Source organism: Salvelinus alpinus, chromosome 17, assembly GCF_045679555.1.
Source record: "Salvelinus alpinus chromosome 17, SLU_Salpinus.1, whole genome shotgun sequence".
NCBI classification, from domain to species: Eukaryota; Metazoa; Chordata; class Actinopteri; order Salmoniformes; family Salmonidae; genus Salvelinus; species Salvelinus alpinus.
In genome coordinates, this window is record NC_092102.1 from 29514904 (window position 1) to 29539532 (window position 24629).

Consider the following 24629-nt stretch of genomic DNA (forward strand, 5'->3'; position numbering starts at 1 on the left):
AACGTGATTGGAGTCCACCTGTGGCCAAATCAGTTGTTTGGACATGTTTGAAAATAAACACACTTGTTTATATAAGGTCCCACAGTTGACGGTGCATGTTAGAGGAGAAACTATACCATGAAGTCCAAGGAACTGTTTGTAGATCGCTGAGATAGAATTGTGATGAGGCATATCTGGGGAAGGATATAAAACAATTTATAGAGTGTTAAAGGTTTCCAAGATGTGCTAAGCTGATACGGACATACTCAAGGCTGTAATTGCTGCCGAAGATGCTTTTACAAAATTTGGACTCGGTGAATACTTAAGTAAAAATTTGCTAATATCTATTTCATCAATTTTTTTATTCAGGCTGTAACACAACAAAATGTGGAATAAGTCAATGGTTATGAATATATGACTAGGTGGGGCTTGGTTGAGCTGTATTAGGTTGCATTGAGCATGTCAGTGTTGGCTACAATGTGACAGTGGAGAGATGTATGTGGATCATACTGAGAGGGCTGTTTATGTGGGCCATTACCTTGGTTTCCTCCTCAACCTTGTTTGTCACTCTTTCCAGCCGCATGGAGAGCCAGAAACACCTGCCCATAGCCCCTTCACATAGCCCCAGTGGTCAGAGTTTCATAAGCTCTCCATATTTATTAGCACTTACATAAGCACCCCAGATCTAGTTCAGTGTCTCCAGTCTGGAGGCAGGGCCAGACAGGTTTGTATCCAACTCTGGCCCAGTCACTCCCTGTTAACCACCAAAAAATGTGTGTCTCAATGGATTTTTTATATCAATCCCTCTGGGTCAGTTTGTTTTTTAACTGTTCTTGAATCTGTTTTTACCCTTCCTTCAGTGATGGAGCAATCCATGCCTGTTCTATACAACTCGAGTCCTCGAGTACCCTGGACAAGCATACCTGATTCAACAAGTCAACTAATCATCAGGCCCTCAATGAGTTGAATCTGTATTTTTTTATCCAGGGTTACAATAAAATGTGTGCAGTTGGGGGTACTCAAGGGCTGCAGTTAGGAACCACTGATATACAGCGTACCTTTTTTTACAGGTTTTCAATCAACATTTATTTTAATTGATTTATGTTTTGTATACCAATAATTACACCCTCCCCCCTCTGTCTCTCTTTACAGACCAGCCTCATACCGCTCCCTTCAGCTCAGAGAATGAAGCACAGGGAGGGGACTCTGCGGGATGGCAATGCACCCCCCCATCTACCTCAGCCTCGGGGGAGACGCCGTCCCACCCCTCAACGCAGCCCCACTCTCGACCGTTCTCACGGCCTGAGAACCAAATCCCCTCGCAGTCCCTGAGTGAAACCAAGAAGAGGTCCCACTCCAACAAACCCGCACACATGAGGAGGAACATCAGGTATGACCCCTGACCTCTAACAACATCCAAACTCACAGATATAGAGAACAACATCTAATATAGGCCCTTAACCAGCTTCAAAGATGCAATGAATGGTGATATTTAACCATTAATTCTTTAACTCTTTATCATCTGATCCATACAGCACATGCAGTGTATCTTCAACTGTGTTCTCTTGCATTATCTAGCATTCTGTCTTGTTGATTTTCCCTAGAGAGGGCTCACTATGAAGGCTCTAAGTAGAATATCTCTGTATTACTCAGTCTGGCAACAAGTCAATCATGCTGCCATGAGTGGGATTATTTCCCCAGTGTTTATTACAGTATTACAGCTCTCTCTCACTCACTCTCACACACACACACACACACACACACACACACACACACACACACACACACACACACACACACACACACACACACACACACACACACACACACACATGCAGAGATACATTCACTAGACCAAAAGTATGTGTACACCCCTTCAAATTAGAGGATTTGGCTATTTCTGACAGGTGTATAAATCAAGCACACAGCCATGCCGTCTCCATAGACAAACATTGGCAGTAGAATGGCCCTTACTGAAGGGCTCAGTGACTTTCAATGTGGCACCATCATAGGATGCTACCTTTCCAACAAGTCAGTTCGTCAATGCCAGAGCTGCCCCGGTCAACTGTAAGTGATGTTATTGTGAAGTGGAAACATCTAGGAGCGACACTCACTACTGAGTTCCAAACTGCCTCTGGAAGCAATGTCAGCACAAGAACTGTTCGTCGGGGGCTTCATGAAATGAGTTTCCATGGCCGAGCAGCCGCACACAAGCCTAAGATCGCCATGCGCAATGCCAAGCGTCGGCTGGAGTGGTGTAAAGCTCGCCGCCGTTGGACTCTGGAGCAGTGGAAACGCGTTCTCTGGAGTGATTAATCACACTTCACCATCTGGCAGTCCGACACATGGATCTGGGTTTGGCAGATGCCAGTAGAATGCTACCTGCCCGAATACAAAGTGCCAACTGTAAAGTTTGGTTGAGGAGTAATAATGGTTTGGGGCTGTATTTCATGGTTTGGGCAATGCCCCTTAGTTCAAGTGAAGGGAAATCTTAACGCTACAGCATAGAATAACATTCTAGACGATTTTGTGCTTCCAACTTTGTGGCAACAGTTTGGGGAAGGCTCTTTCCTGTTTCAGCATGATAATGCCCCCGTGCACAAGCGAGGTCCATACAGAAATTATTTGTCGATCGGTGTGGAAGAACTTGACTGGCAAGCCAGGCCTAATCGCCCAACATCAGTGGCCGACTTCACTAATGCTCTTGTGGCTAAATGGAAGCAAGTCGCCGCAGCAATGTTTCAACATCTAGTGGAAAGTCTTCCCAGAAGAGGGGAGGCTGTTATAGCAGCAAAGGGGGATCAACTCTATATTATTGCCCATGATTTTAGAATGAGATACATATACATGCATACATGCGTGTGCACACACACACACACACACACACACACACACACACACACACACACACACACACACACACACACACAGATATATAGACACACACACATACACACAAAGGAACACATACAACATTAGTAATGTATATCCCCATGCGATCTGGCTCGGTCTAGTCAGTCTGTTGGCCTTATAACAGAGATGGGTGCCTGGTGCCTATTATGAGCTCTCTCTTCTCCTTCTCCATCCCTCTCTGTCTCTCTCTCTTGTCTCCCTCTATTCCTCTATGTGATGTAGAAAGCTACTGAGGGAGCAGCAGTTGGAGGCGGTGACCAAAGCTGCCCAGCAGGAGGAGCTGGAGAGGCGGCAGAGGCTGGAACAGCAGAGGAAGGAAGGGCACGTCCCTGTGGCCCTGCTACCTGAGTACACACCAGGTGAAGACAGACACACACACACACACAAACACATACATAATTGATAGCTGGAGTGTCAAATCAGAAATATTTTTGTCTTGAATTACTATACTCTTGAAATATAATATTATCGTAATATCATAATAGAAGATACCAGGCCTGGTCTTCATAGCAGATTTTGAAAAGGAGTTTTATAAAGTACGACTAGAATATATATATATAAATGCCTGGATTACTTTAATTTTAAGAGTTATGTACAGCAACCTTATAAAGCTATGTACAGCATCCCCAGGTGTAAAATAGTAAATAATGGTTACTTCTCAAAGTATTGAGCTTTTAAGAGGAGTATAGCAAGGCTGTCCATTGTCTCCATATCTATTTATTATGGAAATTGAAATGCTAGCTATTAAAATTAGATCCAACAAGAACATCAAGGGGTTAGAAATCCAGGGAATAAAAACAAGTGTCAATGTATGCTGATGACTCAAGTTTTTTCTTAAGTCCGCAATCTGGATCACTGCACAGTCTCATTGAAGATCTTGATTACTTTTCTAGCCTCTCTGGACTAAAACCTAATGATGACAAATGTACCATATTATTTATTGGATCGTTAAAAGACATTGTTTACACCACCTTGTAGTTTACCAATAAAATGGGCGGATGGTGAAGTAGACATACTTGATATTCATATCTCAAAAAATAATAATGAACTTATCACAATTAATTTCAATAGAAAGTTTGCAAAAATAGATAAGATTCTGCAACCATCGATAGTTAATACTTGTCTATTTATGGGAAAATCACATTGTGATAGGATCAAAGAGTTAATCGGTTTACTTACTAATGTTGCTGCCTACTCCAGACAACTTGTTTTTTAATACATATAAGAAAAACATATTTCATTTTATTTGGAATGCTAAGCCAGACAAAATTAAACGTGCCTATTTATATAATGAATGTGAGTTTGGGGGGCTAAAATTATTAAATATTAAAGCTTTTAAACCTCTCACTTAAAGCTTCACTCATACATAAGTTATACTTAAACCCAAAATGGTTCTCCAGTAGATTATTAAGAAAGGCTCATCTTTTGTTTATAAATGGCCTTTTTGCCTTTATACAGATTACAACCTCTCATTCCCGACTAATTGAAAATAAAATGTTCATTAAAGTATTGCCCTTTCTTAAACAAGCCATACAAAGCTGGTTACAATTTCAGTTTTATCCTCCAGAAAAGATATACTGATACACTGATTAATAAAAAAAACATTCTTTATGGATAAAATGTTTAAAAATTGTATTGTATTTATTAATGAATTTATGAATAGAAACGGTGGAGTTATGTCACATATGCAGCTATTGAAAATATATGGGAATGTCTGCTCAATCCAAACTCATAACCAACTGATTGCAGGATTACCACAATAATGGGAGGCAAGTGGAAAAGGGAGAAGGTAGGGAACTTGTTTGTCTGCCATGTATTGAAGAGACAAATTGTCTGAAAATAATTGGCATAAATAGAAAAATATACCAGTTTCATTTGAGGACAATAATGTTGAAAGCTGCACCATACAGGTTGTGAAATAAATGGGAAGAGATTTCCGATGTACCGATTCCCTAGCACATGGTTTATGAACTGATACAAAAAACACTTGATTCAACACAAGTTTTTCCATTAAAATTCTTGCCACCAACAGAATGCTATATACAGTTGAAGTTAGAAGTTTACATCCACTTAGGTTGGAGTCATTAAAACTAGTTTTTCAACCACTCCACAAATTTCTTGTTAACTTCTCTGGGATAGGTGGGACGGTAGCGTCCCACTTGGCCAAAATCCAGAAAAAATGTAACGCGCCAAATTCAAATATATTACTATAACAATCAATCTTTCATGAAATCACACATGAAAGACACCAAATTAAAGCTACACATGTTGTGAATCCAGCCAACATTCAAAAAGGATTTACGGGGAAAGCACACCAAACAATTATGTTAGCTCAGTACATAGCCACAGAAAAACACAGCCATTTTCCCATCAAAAGATAGTAGTCACAAAAAGCAGAAATAGAGATAAAATTAATCACTAACCTTTGATGATCTTCATCAGATGACACTCATAGGACATCATGTTAAACAATACATTTGTGTTTTGTTCGATAATGTGCATATTTATATCCACAAATCTCTGTTTACATTGGCGCCATGTTCAGAAATGCCTCCAAAATATCCGGAGTAATTGCAGAGAGCCACGTCAAATAACAGAAATACTCATCATAAACTTTGATGAAAGATACATGTTTTACACAGAATTAAAGATACACTTGTTCTTAATGCAACCGCTGTTTCAGATTTTTTTTTAACTTTACGTAAAAAGCGCTAAAATTTAACAACATTTCTCTGCCATGTTGGAGTCAACAGAAATACGAAATTACATCATAAATATTCCCTTACCTTTGATTATGTTCATCAGAATGCACTGCCAGGAATTCTAGTTCCACAATAAATCGTTGTTTTGTTCGATAATGTCCATTACTTATGTCCAATTAGCTACTTTTGCTAGCATGTGTAGCACACGTGTCCAAACGCTCACGCAGATGCAGGCAAACGTCGGACGAAAACTTTAAAAAGTTATATTACAAGTCGAATAAACTGGTCAAACTTAGTAGAGAATCAATCTTCAGGATGTTGTTATCATTTATATCCAATAAGGTTCCAACCGGAGAATTATTTTCAGTCTCTATAAGTAATGGAACGCATGGCGATATCATGAGGAATACGCGTGACCAAGAACTGGCAATCTGCCAGACCACTGACTCAAACACCTCCCAGCCGGTCCCACATCACAGTATAGGCTTCATTCCGCGTTCTACAGACTGTTGACATCTAGTGGAAGAAGTACGAAGTGCAAACAGATCCATATATTACAGGGAATTGAATAGGTGATAAGTTTAACAATGACCAGTCTCAGAATTCTCACTTCCTGTTTGGATTTTTTCTCAGGTTTTTGCCTGCCATATGAGTTCTGTTATACTCACAGACATCATTCAAACAGTTTTAGAAACTTCAGAGTGTTTTATATCCAATAGTAATAATAATATGCATATATTAGTATCTGGGACAGAGTAGGAGGCAGTTCACTATGGACACACAATTCATCCAAAAGTGAAAATGCTGTCCCCTATATCAAAGAAGTTAACAAACTATAGTTTTGGCAAGTCGGTAAGGAAATCTACTTTGTGCATGACACAAGTAATTTTTCCAACGATTGTTTACAGACATATTATTTCACTTATAATTCACTGTATCACAATTCCAGTGGGTCAGAATTTACATAAACTAAGTTGACTGTGCCTTTAATAAACAGCTTGTAAAATTCCAGAAAATTATGTCATGGCTTAGAAGCTTCTGATAGGCTAATTGACATCATTTGAGTCAATTGGAGGTGTACCTGTGGATGTATTTCAAGGCCTACCTTCAAACTCAGTGCCTCTTTGCTTGACATCATGGGAAAATCAAAAGAAATCAGCCAAGACCTCAGAAAACAAACTGTAGACCTCCACAAGTCTGGTTCATCCTTGGGAGCAATTTCCAAATGCCTGAAGGAACCACGTTCATCTGTACAAACAATAGTATGCAAGTATAAACACCATGGGACCACGCAGCCGTCATACCACTCAGGAAGGAGACGTGTTCTGTCTCCTAGAGATGAACGTACTTTGGTGCGAAAAGTGCAAATCAATCCCAGAACAACAGCAAAGGACCTTGTGAAGATGCTGTAGGAAACCGGTACCAAAGTATCTATATCAACAGTAAAACGAGTCCTATATCGACATAACCTGAAAGGCCGCTCAGCAAGGAAGAAGCCACTGCTCCAAAACCGCCATAAAAAAGCCAGACTACGGTTTGCAACTGCACATGGGGACAACGATCGTACTTTTTGGAGAAATGTCCTCTGGTCTGATGAAACAAAAATAGACCTGTTTAGCCATAATGACCATCGTTATGTTTGGAGGAAAAAGGCGGAGGCTTGTAAGCCGAAGAACACCATCCCAACCATGAAGCACGGGGGTGGCAGCCTCATGTTGTGGGGGTGCTTTGCTGCAGGAGGGACTGGTGCACTTCACAAAATAGATGGCAACATGAGGAGGGAGAATTATGTGAATATATTGAAGCAACATCTCAAGACATCAGTCAGGAAGTTAAAGCTTGGTCGCAAATGGGTCTTCCAAATGAACAATGACCCCAAGCATACTTCCAAAGTTGTGGCAAACTGGCTTAAGGACAACAAAGTGAAGGTATTGGAGTGGCCATCACAAAGCCCTGACCTCAATCCTATAGAAAATGTGTAGGCAGAACTGAAAAAGTGTGTGCGAGCAAGGAGGCCTACAAACCTGACTCAGTTACACCAGCTCTGTCAGGAGGAATGTGCAAAAATTCACCCAACGTATTGTGGGAAGCTTGTGGAAGGCTACCTAAAACGTTTGACGCAAGTTAAACAATTTAAAGGCAATGCTACCAAATACTAATTGAGTGTATGTAAACTTCTGACACACTGGGAATGTGATGAAAGAAATAAAAGCTGAAATAAGTCATTCTCTCTATTATTATTCTGACATTTTTACATTCTTAAAATAAAGTTGTGATCCTAGCTGACCTAAGACGGAATTTTTTCTAGGAAAGTACTTGTCAGGAATTGTTAAAAACTTAGTTTAAATGTATTTGGCTAAGGTTTATGTAAACTTCCGACTTCAACTGTATATGGGGCATACAACAATCTCAGCTCTGTAGATTATTCTGCGAAAAGATAGAATCACTACATAATTTGTTCTGATATTGCCCACATATAGCTTGTTTCTGGTCACAGGTTCAGGAATGGTTCAAAAATCACAACATTCACTTAAAATTAACCTTACAAATAGCAGTGTTCGGCAATTTGGATAGTCAGTCAATATATAGTATAATAATATTCGTAGGAAAGGTGTTTATCTTTAGCTCACAATCTGTGGATACTACATGATTAGAAAGTTTCAAAATATATGTAAAACATCACAGAACAATTGAAAATATATATGGCACATGGAAACCAAACACGGGTGGTCTATGGTGATAGGTGGGATGGGCTGAGAGTGGCTGAGGGGTGGGATTAAATACTTTATGTTCAATAATGTATTGTTATGTGATTGCTGTATATAAAAGCTGAAAAGCTGTAAAAGCAAAGATGTGTCCTGCGAAGAGCGCGTTGGTGGATGGGTTAATAAATGTCAAAAATCATATATATATATATATATATATATATTACCAGTCAAAAGTTTGGACATCTACTCATTCCAGGGTTTATCTTTATTTTAACAATTTTCTACATTGTAGAATAATTGTGAAGAAATCAAAACTATGAAATAACACACATGGAATCATGTAGTAACCAAAAAAGTGTTAAACAAATGAAAATATATTTTATTTTTGAGATTCTTAAAAGTAGCCACCCTTTGCCTTGATGACCGCTTTGCACACTCTTGGCATTCTCTCAACTAGCTTCATTGAGGTGAGGTAGTCACCTGGAATGCATTTCAATTAACAGGTGTGCCTTGTTAAACGTTAATTTGTTTAATTTCTTTCCTTAATGCATTTAAGCCAATCAGTTGTGTTGTGACAAGGTAGGAGTGGTATACAGAAGATAGCCCTATTTGGTAAAAGACCAAGTCCATATTATGGCAAGAACAACAGCTGAAATAAGCAAAGAAAAATGACAGTCTATCATTACTTTAAGAAATGAAGGTCAGTCAATCCAGACAATTTCAAGAACTTTGAAAGTTTCTTCAAGTGCAATCGCAAAACCATCAAGCGCTATGATGAAACTGGCTCTCATGAGGACTGCCACAGGAAAGGAAGACCCAGAGTTACCTCTGCTGCAGAGGATAAGTACATTAGAGTTACCAACCTCAGAAATTATAGACCAAATAAATGCTTCACAGAGTTGAAGTAACAGACACATCTCAACATCAACTGTTCAGAGGAGACTGCTTCAATCAGGCCTTCATAGTCGAATTGCTGCAAAGAAACCACTACTAAAAAACACCAGGGAGAAGAGACTTGCTTGGGCCAAGAAACATGAGCAATGGACATCTGTCATTTTTCTGATGAGTCCAAATTTTAGATTTTCTGTTCCAACCGCCATGTCTTTGTGAGACGCAGAGTAGGTGAACGGATGATCTCTGCATGTGTGGTTCCCACCGTGAAGCATGTGTGATGGTGTGGGGGTGCTTTGCTGGTGACCACTGTCAGTGATTTATTTCAAATTCAAGGCACTCTTAACCAGCATGGCTGCCACCACATTCTGCAGCGATACGCCAACCCATCTGGTTTGCGCTTAGTAGGACTATCATTTGTTTTTCAACAGGACAATGACCCAACACACCTCCAGGCTGTGTAAGTGCTATTTGACCAATAAGGACAGTGATGAAGTGCTGCATCAGATGACCTGGCCTCCACAATCACCCAACCTCAACCAAATTGAGATGGTTTCGGATGAGTTGGACCGCAGAGTGAAGGAAAAGCTGCCAACAAGTGCTCAGCATATGTGGGAACTCTTTCAAGAAAAAAAGCATTCCGGGTAAAGCTGGTTGAGAGAATGCCAAGAGTGTGTAAAGCTGTCATCAAGGGTGGCTACTTTGAAGAATTTAAAATATGTTTTGATTTGTTTAACACTTTTTTGGTTACTACATGATTCCAAATGTGTTTCATAGTTTTCATGTCTTCACTATTATTCCACAGAAAATAGTAAAAAATAAAGAAAAACCCTTGAATGAGTAGATGTCCAAACTTTTGATTGATACTGTATATCATAATAGAAATTCACTGGTTAATACTTAACACACTCAGGTGATTAACTACTGCATCTCTCCCTCTGTTCCCTCCAGGACATCTGTCTCAGAGTGTGTCTACTCGCCTGGCCAAACGGGATCATGTGATCTGCCTGGACATCAGTAACAGAGGCACTAACGTCAGAGAAGACGACTCCAAAGCTCTGGTCCCAGAAGCACACGCCCCCAAAGAAGGTGCGACCCCATTCACTATGAGACGCTGTTTAGTGTCCCTCATCAAGCTAGAGAAGCCCCAGGGTCTGTCACACATGACATATTAATATACATTATATTACACATGTTAACTGAGACTAGGGCTGTTGCGGTAACCGTATTACCGTCACACCAGCGGTCACGAGTCGCGAAGACAGTCAAATTCCACATGGCCGTTTAGTCACGGTAATTAGGCTTCTCCAAGCTCTGATGCTCCTGCTGGTCATTAGTAGCCTACCAAACTTGATAACTGCCTGGTACTCAGCACTCTATTGTCCCTCTATCACTCTGACATCAATGCAAATGTAATCGAATATCTAATTAAACACTTAATGAGAACCCATGAGCTCATGTTGGGCAACATTTTTATAGGCTATGCATATAGAGGAGGATACCATCAGCTTTCTATAGGCTAGGCCTACTATATTTTTTCTCTCAACTTTCCTAATATTAATCACATTCCTTAAATTTACAACAGGAGTATAGCCTACCTGGCTGGCATGAAAATAAACCACAGGGAAAAGCGTCCTCCATTCGCTATTTTAGCGCACAGATTACATGTATTTATTCCCCTGCCCCTCTTTCGATGCAGGTGCATGATAATGGTCCATCCTAAATCAAAACTAATGTCACACATATATTATTTAGTATATGTAAAGACAAGATTAAATCAAGAATAGACTGATGGATGACAATATTAGCCTATCACTTGTGAATTATATATTATCACTTGTGAATGTTGCCCAGCATAAGAAACAATGCCTTTTTTTTGTGACTTGTTCGAATCATAGTCGCACACCTCGTAGCCTGGCATATATGTTTTAATAAGGTTTGTATCACAACTAAAGTGGCCAAATAAGTTCTTAAAATGTAAGCACATTAATCCACTTACAAGGGGTATAGAGCCTAACTGGCATATATATGCAGCGTGTGAGTTTGGGGAAGATAATTTTCACCATAAAAATGCACCTTTATAATAAAAGCATTACATACATAATTACATTTGCGATCACTTTTGATATTGGTGTTTTCCGCTAATGGAACATTCACGCTTATAGCCTACTGCCATGTGCGCATTGCTGCGCTTATAATGTGAAGAAATCAACTTTTAGGCTATCAACGTTTGAAGCTAAACGTTCTTATCTGTTGCATCAGCCTCATTGCATAGTGGTTGTATTCATTTAGGATCTATCTCATCCCACAACTGTCCCAGACTATGTTTGGAATATTTATTTATTGCACAGAATAGAATAGGTCAACTTTTGTACTATGGGGGATAGTAGATTGACATAGTCTAGTGTTTTTGCTGTTCATTAGGCCTACTCATCTTGTTGGCTGACGAAAAGTAAATGTGGACACTTATTCCAATATCTTCAATATGCACCTTGCAATTGGATAAGGACACACGCAGTTGTGTCCCGATGTGTCTGTCTTAACTTGTAGCCTGTGATAAAGACCGATTACGTGACAGAGAGCCATGGGAGTGAGAAACGATTCAGATTGCGCAGCAGATATTTGAGAATGTCAAATTGTGAGACTATTGGAGTGTGTACTTCCTTCGCAAAAAAACAAAGCAGAGCTCATGCCTTTCAAGCAACTTTTTTCAAATCATCATTAGTCTCATCATACAGCCTTTCAATGTATTAAAAATCAAAACAGATAGCCCATTGTAGCCCACAGCCATTTGGCATAGCCAGATCAGGACCTAACATAAGGACAACTCAGAGTATGCTATTCTGTTCTTCTGAAATAGACTACATTTTCTTCATATCATGCTTCTTTAGACCTGTCTAAAATAATTAATGGATTTGTTGTGAAGGTGTACGCTAAATTACATGGATTTATTCGACTTTTTAAAATGTGTGGAAGCCAGGAGATGCTAAATGTGAATGTTAATTAGTGATCAATTACCTTGAAACAGGCAGTTATTTGCTTGACAATCACCGGCTGACGAAATTTCGTGACTGCCACAGCCCTAACTGAGACTGATTGTGGTCCTCCTGTGCTGATCTAGGATCAGGTCCCCTGTACCTTTTATCTTATTCATTATGATCTAAAAGGCCGAAATGATCCTAGATCAGAACTCCTACGCTTTGAATACCTGCCCTGGTTGTGCAATACTGAGGAACTCTGCTCCAGTCATTCTTGGATTTCCATCAACAACATTCGGCCAGTGATCTTTATGAATTTGACATGTTATCAGATGAATATCCAAGTCACACTGTAGTTAATAGAGCACAAAAATATGGCAATTGAACTCAAGGGTCCCACACCAAACATGCTTCCTGAACCACTGCTGGATTTAGAACGGCAAGACTGCCATGCTTTATATGCTTGGTGACGTTATGACCCATTTCTCTGTTCTTCATGTGTTGTAAATGGAATCAAATGTGGGTTAGATGCTTACTGTAGGTCAATTAAGGGAAATGGTCTCGCTGCAGTGTACTTTATGAAAGTACGTCATGTAAAGTCATCAAAATGACAGCATGGGGTACGTAGGGACTGGGGTGTGCTGTATCCGACTGGCTCTGAGCAGTTGTCTGAGCTAGATCAGCTGAGCTAGAGCAGGAGAGTCGCTACAGTATAGAACTAAGCTCTGGTGGGTACATCATGTGCTTTTCCTCCACTGGTCATGACTCACACACACACAGACACACAGACACACAGACACACAGACACACAGACACACAGACACACACACACACACACACACACACACACACACACACACACACACACACACACACACACACACACTCTCTCTCTCTCTCTCTCTCTCTCTCTCTCTCTCTCTCTCTCTCTCTCTCTCTCTCTCTCTCTCTCTCTCTCTCTCTCTCTCTCTTCTCTCTTCTCTCTTCTCTCTTCTCTCTTCTCTCTTCTCTCTTCTCTCTCTCTCTCTCTCTCTCTCTCTCTCTCTCTGTGTGTGTGTGTCACTTATTCACACATACATACACCTGACTGTTTGTGGGCATAGATCCACATTGAACAGATCCATTCCCAGTTGAACCCCCTTCCAACTCACCCTGCGTTTTTGAGTCCTGGATGAGAGGGTAGGCATGGAGAAAATGTCTGGTTAATGCCAGCCCCAGCCTCAGCCAGCTTCGATCGAGCCTCAGGCAGCTTCCAGCCTCAGGCAGCTTCCAGCCTCAGGCAGCTCCCAGCCTCATGCAGCTTCCAGCCCAGGCAGTTTCCAGTCCAGCCAGCGCAGTAACATTTCTGCCCGTTATGTAAACCCATCTCCCACCACTATAATCCAGCTTGTATAAGCTTCCATTCACTAGACTTACATAAGCCTGCTCTCTATCGTCTTCTCCTCCCCTCTTCTAGGCCACATCTGTAGTTCAAAAAATGGCACAAGTTTGTGGAACTTATCACTTAATATAGATGACGTGGGGACCAGTTTAGATGTTTCTACACTGCTCAAAAAAATAAAGGGAACACTTAAACAACACAATGTAACTCCAAGTCAATCACACTTCTGTGAAATCAAACTGTCCACTTAGGAAGCAACACTGATTGACAATAAATTTCACATGCTGTTGTGCAAATGGAATAGACAACAGGTGGAAATTATAGGCAATTAGCAAGACACCCCCAATAAAGGAGTGGTTCTGCAGGTGGTGACCACAGACCACTTCTCAGTTCCTATGCTTCCTGGCTGATGTTTTGGTCACTTTTGAATGCTGGCGGTGCTTTCATTCATTCAGATCTAGGATGTGTTATTTTAGTGTTCCCTTTATTTTTTTGAGCAGTGTATATATATTTTTTACATTGTTATTTGAAACCAGACCAGGGAAGAACTTTTTTGAAGATTTGTTTGCCTGAAGATACTAAGACAAACATGACGCCAGAAAAATGTGTGATTTCATAGATTTGTGAAAACAGATGTCTTCTTTTGGAGATAAATAGTGTTATTGAAACACTTATTATTGAATTATTGAAACTAATGAAATGTTTGATATTTTATTTGTTTAGGCAATATTGTGTAACATAATGATAGAAAATGATTGTTTTGATCAAAAGGCAGCCACACAATGCAATTGAAACATATGGGTATTATGTACAGTACCAGTCAAAAGTTTGGACACACCTACTCATTCAAGGATTTTTATTCTTTACTATTTTCTACATTGTAGAATAATAGTGAAAACATCAACTATGAAATAACACATATGGAATCATGTAGTAACCAAAAAAGTGTTATACAAATCAAAACATATTTATATTTATTCTTCAAAGTAGATTCTTCAATGTAGCCACCCTTGATGACAGCTTTGCACACTCTTGGCATTCTCTCAACCAGCTTTACCCGGAATGCTTTTCCAACAGTCTTGAAAGTGTTCCCACATATGCTGAGCACTTGTTGGCTGCTTTTCCTTCACTCTGCGGTCCAACTCATCCCAAACCATCTCAATTGGGTTGAGGTTGGGTGATTATGGAGGCCAGGTCATTTGATGCATCACTCTCCTTATTGGTCAAATAGCCCTTACACAGCCTGGAGGTGTGTTGGGTCTTTGTCCTGTTGAAAAACAAATGATAGTCCCATTAAGCGCAAACCAGATTGGATGGCGTATCACTGCGGTAGCCATGCTGGATAAGTGTGCCTTGAATTCTAAGTAAATCACTGACAGTGTCACCAGCAAGCACCCCAACACCATCACACCTCCTCCTCCATGCTTCACGGTGGAACCACACACGTGGAGATCGCACAAAGACATGGTGGTTGGAACAAAAAATCTCAAATTTGGACTCATCAGATCAAAGGACAGATATATTTAGATTTGTTTAACAGTTTTTTGGTTACTACATGATTCCATATGTGTTATTTCTTAGTTTTGATGTCTTCACTATTATATATTAACAGTAAAAATATAGAAAAACCCTTGAATGAGTAGGTGTCCAAACTTTTGACTGGTACTGTAGATATATTAAATGCTTCTCCATTTCCATCTACAATGCTCTTCTAACAAAAACACCTTGACCCCCCCCCCCTTTTCTTTTTCCTTTCTCAACCATAGACGTGATCGAGCTCAGCTCCGGCGAGGACGACGCCCTACAGATCAGCAGCGAGTCCACCAATGAGGAGGAGGAGCGGTCGGAGGAGGCCAGCGACGCCCACGTCAACGACGCTGTAAACCAACCGGACGCCCTGGGGCGTGTCTTGGTCAACCTGAACCACCCTGCTGAGGAGGTAGACCTGTTCCTCTCCCCTCAACTGGTCCGGGCCGTCAAACCTCACCAGGTAGGGATTCCCTCAGTAGAATATCAAGTAGGCTTGTGCGGTATACAGTAATCCCTCGTTTATCGCGGGGGTTACGTTCCGAAAATGACCCGCGATAAGTGAAATCCGCGAAATAGAAAACTTTTTTTTTTTTTACAATTAGCAACTATTACATGTATACAAATACAGTGACTCACGTGTAGGCCGTTTCGTCGACATTATGGGTTTAGGAGATGTTCGAAATTACAAGATAATTTGGCCAACTTAATGTAAATTTGCCAAGCTGTTTTATGTACGTACACATAACTGCACGAGACGACAAAATGATAGCACAATTCGTAGCATGTTTTGATACAAGAAGCGGGAGTGAGTTTTTAGCGAATCAGAATGCAGAGCACAATGCACCAAAAAAAAAAAAAAATGCATTATGAAAATCCGCGAAATAGCGAATCCGCGATAAGTGAACCGCGAAGTGGCGAGGGATCACTGTATACCGTATACCAGGGTATTTGGAAATAGTCACGGGATGGTTTTTCCAATACCTTCAATACATTCTAATATTTGTAACAATTTAAGTAAATACCTGCAGTCAACTTGTGGAATGAGTTGGGGGTTGAAGCATATTGCGTTCTTATTTCACCTGTCACATTATTGTACAACGGGATAAAGCAGGAGCAGGTGTGTCCAGCTGTGTGTTGACAGGGGTCTCATTTTATATTGAGTCAACAGTGTTTTTTTGCTTCAATAGAGTGATCAGGGATGTGCATCTATAGTTTTCCTTCACAGAAAATACATTAGTGCACCACATTCAGCATAAAATAGCTTTATCTTGATTCGATGACAACAGAAGTCTTTTTTGCAAAACAATGTAGGGCCATCATATTTCTAATGTTTAGGCGTATCATAGGAAATGTATTTTCTAACGTTTTGCTTAAAGTTAATATTTCATTTTACTGCCGAAAAGTTTCTGGCTACACAGAGAAAAGTAGCTCCACATCAGTCAGAGCGCTGTCTGCTGATAGAATGATGGAGAAAAGTAGCTCCACATCAGTCAGAGCGCTGTCTGCTGATAGAATGATGGAGAAAAGTAGCTCCACATCAGTCAGAGCGCTGTCTGCTGATAGAATGATGGAGAAAAGTAGCTCCATATCAGTCAGAGCGCTGTCTGCTGATAGAATGATGGAGAAAAGTAGCTCCACATCAGTCAGAGCGCTGTCTGCTGATAGAATGATGGAGAAAAGTAGCTCCATATCAGTCAGAGCGCTGTCTGCTGATAGAATGATGGAGAAAAGTAGCTCCATATCAGTCAGAGCGATGTCTGCTGATAGAATGATGGAGAAAAGTAGCTCCACATCAGTCAGAGCGCTGTCTGCTGATAGAATGATGGAGAAAAGTAGCTCCACATCAGTCAGAGCGCTGTCTGCTGATAGAATGATGGAGAAAAGTAGCTCCACATCAGTCAGAGCGCTGTCTGCTGATAGAATGATGGAGAAAAGTAGCTCCACATCAGTCAGAGCGCTGTCTGCTGATAGAATGCCTGTTCATGAATTCTCATCCCAGTTTAGAAGTGCAACTGAAGGAAATAAGTTAGTCTGATGTCGAGCAGAAAGTACAATAAGAACCATTTTAGATCTGCGTTTCCAAACGCAGCAAGATATTTATTTTTCCCTTCGTGACAAACACAGAATTCTGCGTTAACACGACCTCTAAGTTTAACTTGCTATCTAAGTAAGTGGCTAAATTAATAAGGTGACAAGCATCATATTGTGTTAGCTTTCTGCCCTGTTTGAGAAGTCAAAGCCCTTTGGATGTTGTTTGCACAGCTGCCACTGCCATATTGATTTCCTTGTGTTTTTTATCCTTTCCGTTCTCGGCTGTCTGCTCCTCCCCCCTCTTCTTCAAGCAGAGCAGGCAGGCCTGTTGCCCTAGCGACTCCAGACTCCACACAGCTTGTAGACATGCTGCTGGAGCCTCCCGAGTTGCGTAGCGGTCTATGGCACTGCAGTGCTTGAGGCATCACTACAGATCTGGGTTCGATCCCAGGCTGTGTTGCAGCCGGCCAAGTCCGGGAGACCCAATTGGCCCAGAGTCGTTAAGGGAGGATTTGGCCGGCCAGGATGTCCTTGTCCCATCTCTAGCGACTCCTGTGGCGGGCCGGGCGCATGCACGCTGACAAGGTCGCCAGTTGTACGGCGTTTCCTCCAACACATTGGTGAGGCTGGCTTCCGGGTTAAGAGAGCAGCATGTCAAGAATCAGTGTGGCTTGGCAGAGTCGTGTTTTAGAGGACACATGGCTCTCGACCTTCGCCTCTCCCGAGTCCGTACGGGAGTTGCAGCGATGGGATAAGACTGTAACTACCAATTGCATATCACAAAATTGTGGAGAAAAAGGGGTAAAAAGTGTTTAAAAATTAAGACATGCTGCTGGAGAGCCAGTACTGCATTGTTCAAAAATGTGTTCATTTGCACAATGCAGTGGTGGAAAAAGTACCTAATTGTCATACTTGAGTAAAAGTAAAGATACCTTCATAAATAATGACTCACGTGAAAGTCATCAATTTTTATCGGGCATATTGATTCCGCAACACGAAGGGCTAATACTCTTGACCACTGCTACTCTAACTTCCCTGAGGGATACAAAGCCCTCCCCCGCCCTCCCTTTGGCAAATCCGACCACAACGCTATCTTGCTTGTCCCGGCTTATAGGCAGAAACTCAAACAGGATGTACCAGTGACGAGAACCATTCAACGCTGGTCTGACCAATCGGAAGCCACGCTCCAAGATTGTTTTGATCACGAGGACTGGAATATGTTCCTATCAGCCTCAGAGGACAATATGGACCTATACGCTGAGTCGGTGAGTGTGTTTATAAATAAGTGCATTGGAGACGTCGTACCCACTGTGAACATTAAAACCTACCCTAACCAGAAACCGTGGATGGATGGCGGCATTCGCGTAAAACTGTAAGCGTGATCCACCGCATTTAACCATGGAAAGAGGTCTGGAGATATGGCTGAATATAAACTGTGTAGTTATTCCCTCCGCAAGGCAATCAAACAAGCGAAATGCCAGTACAGGGACTAGGTGGAGTCGTAATTTAACAGTTCCGACACGAGACGTATGTGGCAGGGTCTACAGGAAAACAGCCACGTCACGGACACCGACGTCATGCTTCCAGACAAATTAAACACCTTTGCCTGCTTTGAGGATAATACAGTGTCTCCGTCTCGGCTCGCTAACAAAGACTGCGGCCCCCCCCTCTCCTTCTCAGTGGCTGACGTGAGTAAAACATTTAAACATGTTAACCCTCACAAGGCTGCTGACCCAGACAGCATCCCTAGCCGTGTCCTCAGAGCATGCACAAACCAGCTGGCTGGTGTGTTTACGGACATATTTAATGGCTCCCTATCCCAGTCTATTGTCCCCACATGCTTCAAGATGGCTACCATTGTTCCAGTACCCAAGAAGGCAAAGATAACTGAACTAAATGACTATCGCCCCGTGGCACTCACTTCTGTCATCATGAAGTACTTTGAGAGGCTAGTCAAGGATCATATCACTGCCAGCTTACCGGCCACCCTAGACCCACTTCAGTTTTCATACCGCCCCAACAGGTCCACAGATGACGCAATGGCCATCACACTGCACACTGCCCTGTCCCATCTGGACAAAAAGAATACCTATGTAAGAATGCTGTTCCCCCAGGTGGTGAAGGTAGGAAACAACATCTCCACTTTGCTGACCCTCAACACTGGAGCCCCACAAGGGTGTGTGCTCAGCCCTCTCCTGTACTCCCTGTTCACCCACGACTGCGTGGCCGTGCACGCCTCCAACTCAATCATCAAGTTTGCAGATGACACAACAGTAGAGGGCTTGATAACTAACAACGACGAGACAGCCTACAGGGAGGAGGTGAGGGCACTCGGAGTGTGATGTCAGGAAAACAACCTCTCACTCAACGTCAACAAAACAAAGGCGATGATCGTGGACTTCTTGGGCGTACACATCACAGACAGTGTGGTGAAGAAGGAGCAACAGCGCCTCTTCAACCTCAGGAGGCTGAAGAAATTTGGCTTGTCACCCAAAACCCTAACTAACTTTTACAGATGCACAATCGAGAGCATCCTGTCGGGCTGTATCACAGCCTGGTACGGCAAGTGCACTGCCTTCAACCGCAAGGCTCTCCAGAGGGTGGTGCGGTCTGCACAACGCATCACCAGGGGCAAACTACCTGTACTCCAGGACTCCTACAACGCCCGTTGTCACAGGAAGGCCAAAAAGATCATCAAGGACAACAACCACCTGAGCCACTGCCTGTTCACCCTGCTATCATCCAGAAGGTGAGGTCAGTACAGATGCATCAAATCTGGAATTGAGAGATTGAAAAACAGCTTCTATCTCAAGGCCATCAGACTGTTAAATAGCCATCACTAACTCAGAGAGGCTGCTGCCTACATTGAGACCCAATCACTGGATACTTTAATAAATGGATCACTAGTCACTTTAAATAATGCCACTTTAATAATATTTACATATCTTACATTACTCATATCACATGTATATACTGTATTTTATACCATCTACTGCACCTTGCCTATGCCGCTCGGCCATCGCTCATCCATATATTTATATGCACATATTTTCATTCACCCCTTTAGATTTGTGTGTATTAGGTAGTTGTTGGGAATTGTTAGATTACTTGTTAGATTTGTGTGTAGTAGGTAGTTGCTGGGAATTGTTAGATATTACTCGTTAGATATTACTGCACGGTCAGAACTAGAAGCACAAGCATTTCGCTACACCCGCATTAACATTGCTGACCAATACAATTAGATTTGATTTGGAGTAGAAGTCTACCTATAACTCCTACCTATATATGCATAACTTTATGAGCTGGATTGCCTGTCTTTGCAATTTGTTTATTTTCGTTTGTGCTCGTTAGCATATTAGGCTACCAGCCTCCATGGAAATTTGCTATTACTGTTAAATTACTTAATTTTATTACCATCAATGGGCTTTTTTAGTGTTTTTTAGTGTTTTTGGCACCTTCTTGTGTACTAAGCTGGTAATACTGTAATTCCCAGGGTGAGAGAAAGACGGTATGACGATATGCAAGTCGGGATACCGCCCAACCCTAATATCAAGCCTATCAAACAGTTTTCTCTTCATACATAATCAATCTACCAACCATGGTACCACTGACTCAATAGGGCCATGGATTCTCTTGTTTGCACAGGCAGTCTAGCAGTTATAGGGCCAATTTCCCAGATCCATATTAAGCCTAAAAAGCACTTTCAATTAAGATTTTCTGCCTCTGCCAAACCCCATAGAGCCCACGGAGACAGCCATGGTATACAATGCATGCAGTCAAACAAATATAACAATTAACAGACTTATCAATCTGCTAATGATCTCGCTACTTCTGTCTCTCCCTCTCTTCCTCCTTTCTTTTCTCCCCCTCCATCAGATCGGTGGGATCCGGTTCCTGTATGATAACCTGGTGGAGTCTCTGGAGAGGTCTAAGCGCAGCAGTGGCTTCGGCTGTATCCTTGCCCACAGCATGGGCCTGGGCAAGACCTTGCAGGTCATCTCCTTTATAGACATCCTGCTTAAACACACGCAGGCCCACACCGTGCTCGCCATCGTTCCTGTAAGTGGCTGTGTGTACTCTTTTCTCTCTTTACATGCTCTGTTTATTCTGTTTATACATACTGGACATAATGCAATGGAGGTGTGTGAATCTATCTTGTAATCTCTTGACTGAGGTAATTTACTTTCTCTCTACCACTCTCTCTCTACCGCGCTCTCTCTCTCTACTGTTCTCTCTCTCTCTACCTCTCTCTCTACCGCTCTCTCTACCGGTCTCTCTTTCTCTCTACCGCTCTCTCTCTCTCTCTTCCACTCTATCTCTCTCTCTCTACCTCTCTCTTTCTCTCTCTCTCTCTCTTTCTCTCTTCCGCTCTCTCTACCGCCCTACCGACCGCTCTACCGCTCTCTCTTTCTCTCTACCGCTCTCTATTCTCTCTACCGCTCTCTCTCTCTCCCTCTACCTCTCTCTCTCCCTCTACCTCTCTCTCTCCCTCTACCTCTCTCTCTCCCTCTACCTCTCTCTCTCCCTCTACCTCTCTCTCTACCGCTCGCGCTCTCTCTCTACCGCTCTCTCTTTCGCTCTCTCTCTCTCTACTGCTCTCTCTACCGCTCTCTCTACCGCTCTCTCTCTCTACTGCTCTCTCTACTGCTCTCTCTACCGCTCTCTCTATCGCTCTCTCTTTCTCTCTACCGCTCTCTATTCTCTCTACCGCTCTCGCTCTCTCTCTCTCTCTACCGCTCTCTCTCTCTACCGCTCTCTCTCTCTCCCTCTACCTCTCTCTCTCCCTCTACCTCTCTCTCTACCTCTCTCTCTCTCTACCGCTCGCGCTCTCTCTCTACCGCTCTCTCTCTACCGCTCTCTCTCTACCGCTCTCGCTCTACCGCTCTCGCTCTACCGCTCTCTCTCTACCGCTCTCTCTCTACCGCTCTCTCTCTCTACCGCTCTCTACCTCTCTCTCTCTCTCTCTACCGCTCGCGCTCTCTCTCTACCGCTCTCTCTCTACCGCTCTCTCGCTCTACCGCTCTCTCGCTACCGCTCTCTCTCTACCGCTCTCTACCTCTCTCTCTCTCTACCGCTCTCTCTCTACCTCTCTCTCTACCTCTCTCTCTACCTCTCTCTCTACCTCTCTCTCTACCTCTCTCTCTCTACCTCTCTCTCTCTCTCTACCTCTCTCTCTCCCTCTCTCTCTCTCTCTACCTCTCTCTCTCTCTCTACCTCTCTCTCTCTACCGCTGTCTCTCTACTTCTCTCGCTCTGTCTCTCTCTACCGCTCTCTCTCTACCGCTCTCTCTCTCGCGCACTGCCGCTCTCTCTACTGCTCTCTCTCTCTCTCTCTCTCCCTCTACCTCTCTCTCTCTACTGCTCGCGCTCTCTCTCTATCTCGCTCTCTCTCTCCCTCTCTCTCTACTGTTCTCTCTCCCTCTACCTTTCTCTCTCTCTCTCTACCGCTCGCGCTCTCTCTCTCTACTGCTCTCTCCCTCTACCTCTCTCTCTCTCTACCGCTCATGCTCTTTCTCTCTCTCTACCGCTCTCTTTCCTCTACCGCTCTCTCTCTACCTCACGTGCGCTCTCTCTCTCTACCTCGTGCGCGCTCTCTCTCTACCTCGTGCGCGCTCTCTCTCTACCTCGTGCGTGCGCTCTCTCTCTACCTCGTGCGCGCTCTCTCTCTCTACTTCGTGCGCTCTCTCGCTCTACCTCACGTGCCCTCTCGCTCTACCTCGCTCACGCTCTCTCTCCACCTCGCGCTCTCTCTCTCTACCTCGCAAGCGCTCTCTCTCTCTACCTCGCAAGCGCTCTCTCTCTCCACCTCGCGCTCTCTCTCTCCACCTCGCACTCTCTCTCTCCACCTCGCGCTCTCTCTCTCTACCGCGCAAGCGCTCTCTCTCTCTACCTCGCGCGCGCTCTCTCTCTCTACCTCGCGCGCGCTCTCTCTCTCTACCTCGCACGCGCTCTCTCTCTCTACCTCGCATGCGCTCTCTCTCTCTACCTCGCACGCGCTCTCTCTCTACCTCGCACGCACGCTCTCTCTCTCTACCTCTCGCACACTCTCTCTCCACCTCGCTCTCTCTCTCTCTCTACCTCGCGCTCTCTCTCTACTTCGCGCGCTCTCTCTCTCTACTTCGCGCGCTCTCTCTCTACTTCCCTCGCGCTCTCTCTCTACTTCATGCGCTCTCTCTCTACTTCATGCGCTCTCTCTCTACTTCATGCCCTCTCTCTCTACTTCGTGCGCTCTCTCTCTACTTCGCGCACGCTCTCGCTCTACCTCGCGCTCTCTCTCTCTCCACCTCGCGCTCTCTCTCTCTCTACCTCACGCGCTCTCTCTCTCTACCTCGCTCTCTCTCTCTACCTCGCTCTCTCTGTGTTCTCTCTTCTTCTCGCTCTCTACCTCTGAACCTTTTTCTCTCTCTCTACCCCTCTCTCACTTACCCCTCTCTCACTACCCCTCTCTCTCTCCCTCTCTACCCATCTCGCTACAGGTCAACACGTTACAGAACTGGCTGGCTGAGTTTAACCTCTGGGTCCCTTCCTCTGAGGCATTACCTGCAGACATCAACCCCGCCCACTTCTCCCCGCGCATCTTCAAGGTCCACATCCTGAATGACGAGCACAAGTAAGTTTCCCGTCCTCTCTGGGAACAGGGATAGTCCACTACTTCCAATTTCAAAGCTGAAGCCTTTTAGCCATGATCATGGTTTGTGTTTGTGAGTGACTATAAGCTCTGCTTCTATCACACAACTGCCAGGGATCTGTCTCTAAAAATAAATGTATGTACAAACATGACTCATCTATCGCCCAAGTGTGTAACTACATGAACTACGTAAGGCATTTAAAGTACATCAACTATCAAGACCTTTAGCAAGAAGGTTTGATTAAGATATAATGCAGGTCATCTTTAGGTATATACACTGGGGCGGCAGGTAGCCTAGTGGTTAGAGCATTGAGCCAGTAACCGACAGGCTGCTAGATCGAATCCCTGAGCTGACAAGGTAAAAATATGTCATTCTGCCCCTGAACAAGGCAGTTAACCCACTGTTCCTATAAATAAATAATAAATAAATGTGTCTCTAAATGCCTATGCTATTATGTGTGGAACATTGTCACTGATGTGCTATCTTTCTTTCCCTCTTTTCGCTCTCATCTCTTTTTCTCTCTCTCTCTTTTCTCTTTCAGAACCACGGCCAGCAGAGCGAAGGTGATCTCTGACTGGTCGCTGGATGGCGGCGTGCTCCTGATGGGGTATGAGATGTACCGCCTGCTGTCCCTGAAGAAGAGCTTTGTGGCGGGCCGGAAGAAGAAGTCCAAGAAGCCCCAAGGACCAGTGGTCATTGACCTGGACGAAGAGGACCGGCAGCAGGAGCTCCTCAAAGGTCAGTAGGTCAAAAAGGTCACCTCAGAGTGACACCTGTCAATCGACACTAATGTCAGTCATGGCCTGAGCTTTTCAGAGTTTTCAAACCAGCAGCTTATGGCAGTTTTTCTTTCATCAAACCAAGATCATCTGCACATTTGGATTTTGA

General features: G+C 43.2%; 1 protein-coding gene across 3 annotated transcripts in view; it reads left to right on the forward strand.

Moving 5' to 3' along the window:
- LOC139542703 (helicase ARIP4-like) overlaps positions 1-24629 on the forward strand; it is a 101628-nt gene that overhangs the window by 61565 nt on the left and 15434 nt on the right. For all 3 annotated transcript variants that reach the window (XM_071348468.1, XM_071348470.1, XM_071348469.1), the window contains 7 exons: positions 1132-1369; positions 3115-3251; positions 10145-10282; positions 15319-15542; positions 20990-21172; positions 23589-23722; positions 24283-24479. In XM_071348468.1, coding sequence (XP_071204569.1) covers positions 1132-1369; positions 3115-3251; positions 10145-10282; positions 15319-15542; positions 20990-21172; positions 23589-23722; positions 24283-24479 — 1251 coding nt within the window. The remainder of the gene's footprint in view (positions 1-1131; positions 1370-3114; positions 3252-10144; positions 10283-15318; positions 15543-20989; positions 21173-23588; positions 23723-24282; positions 24480-24629) is intronic.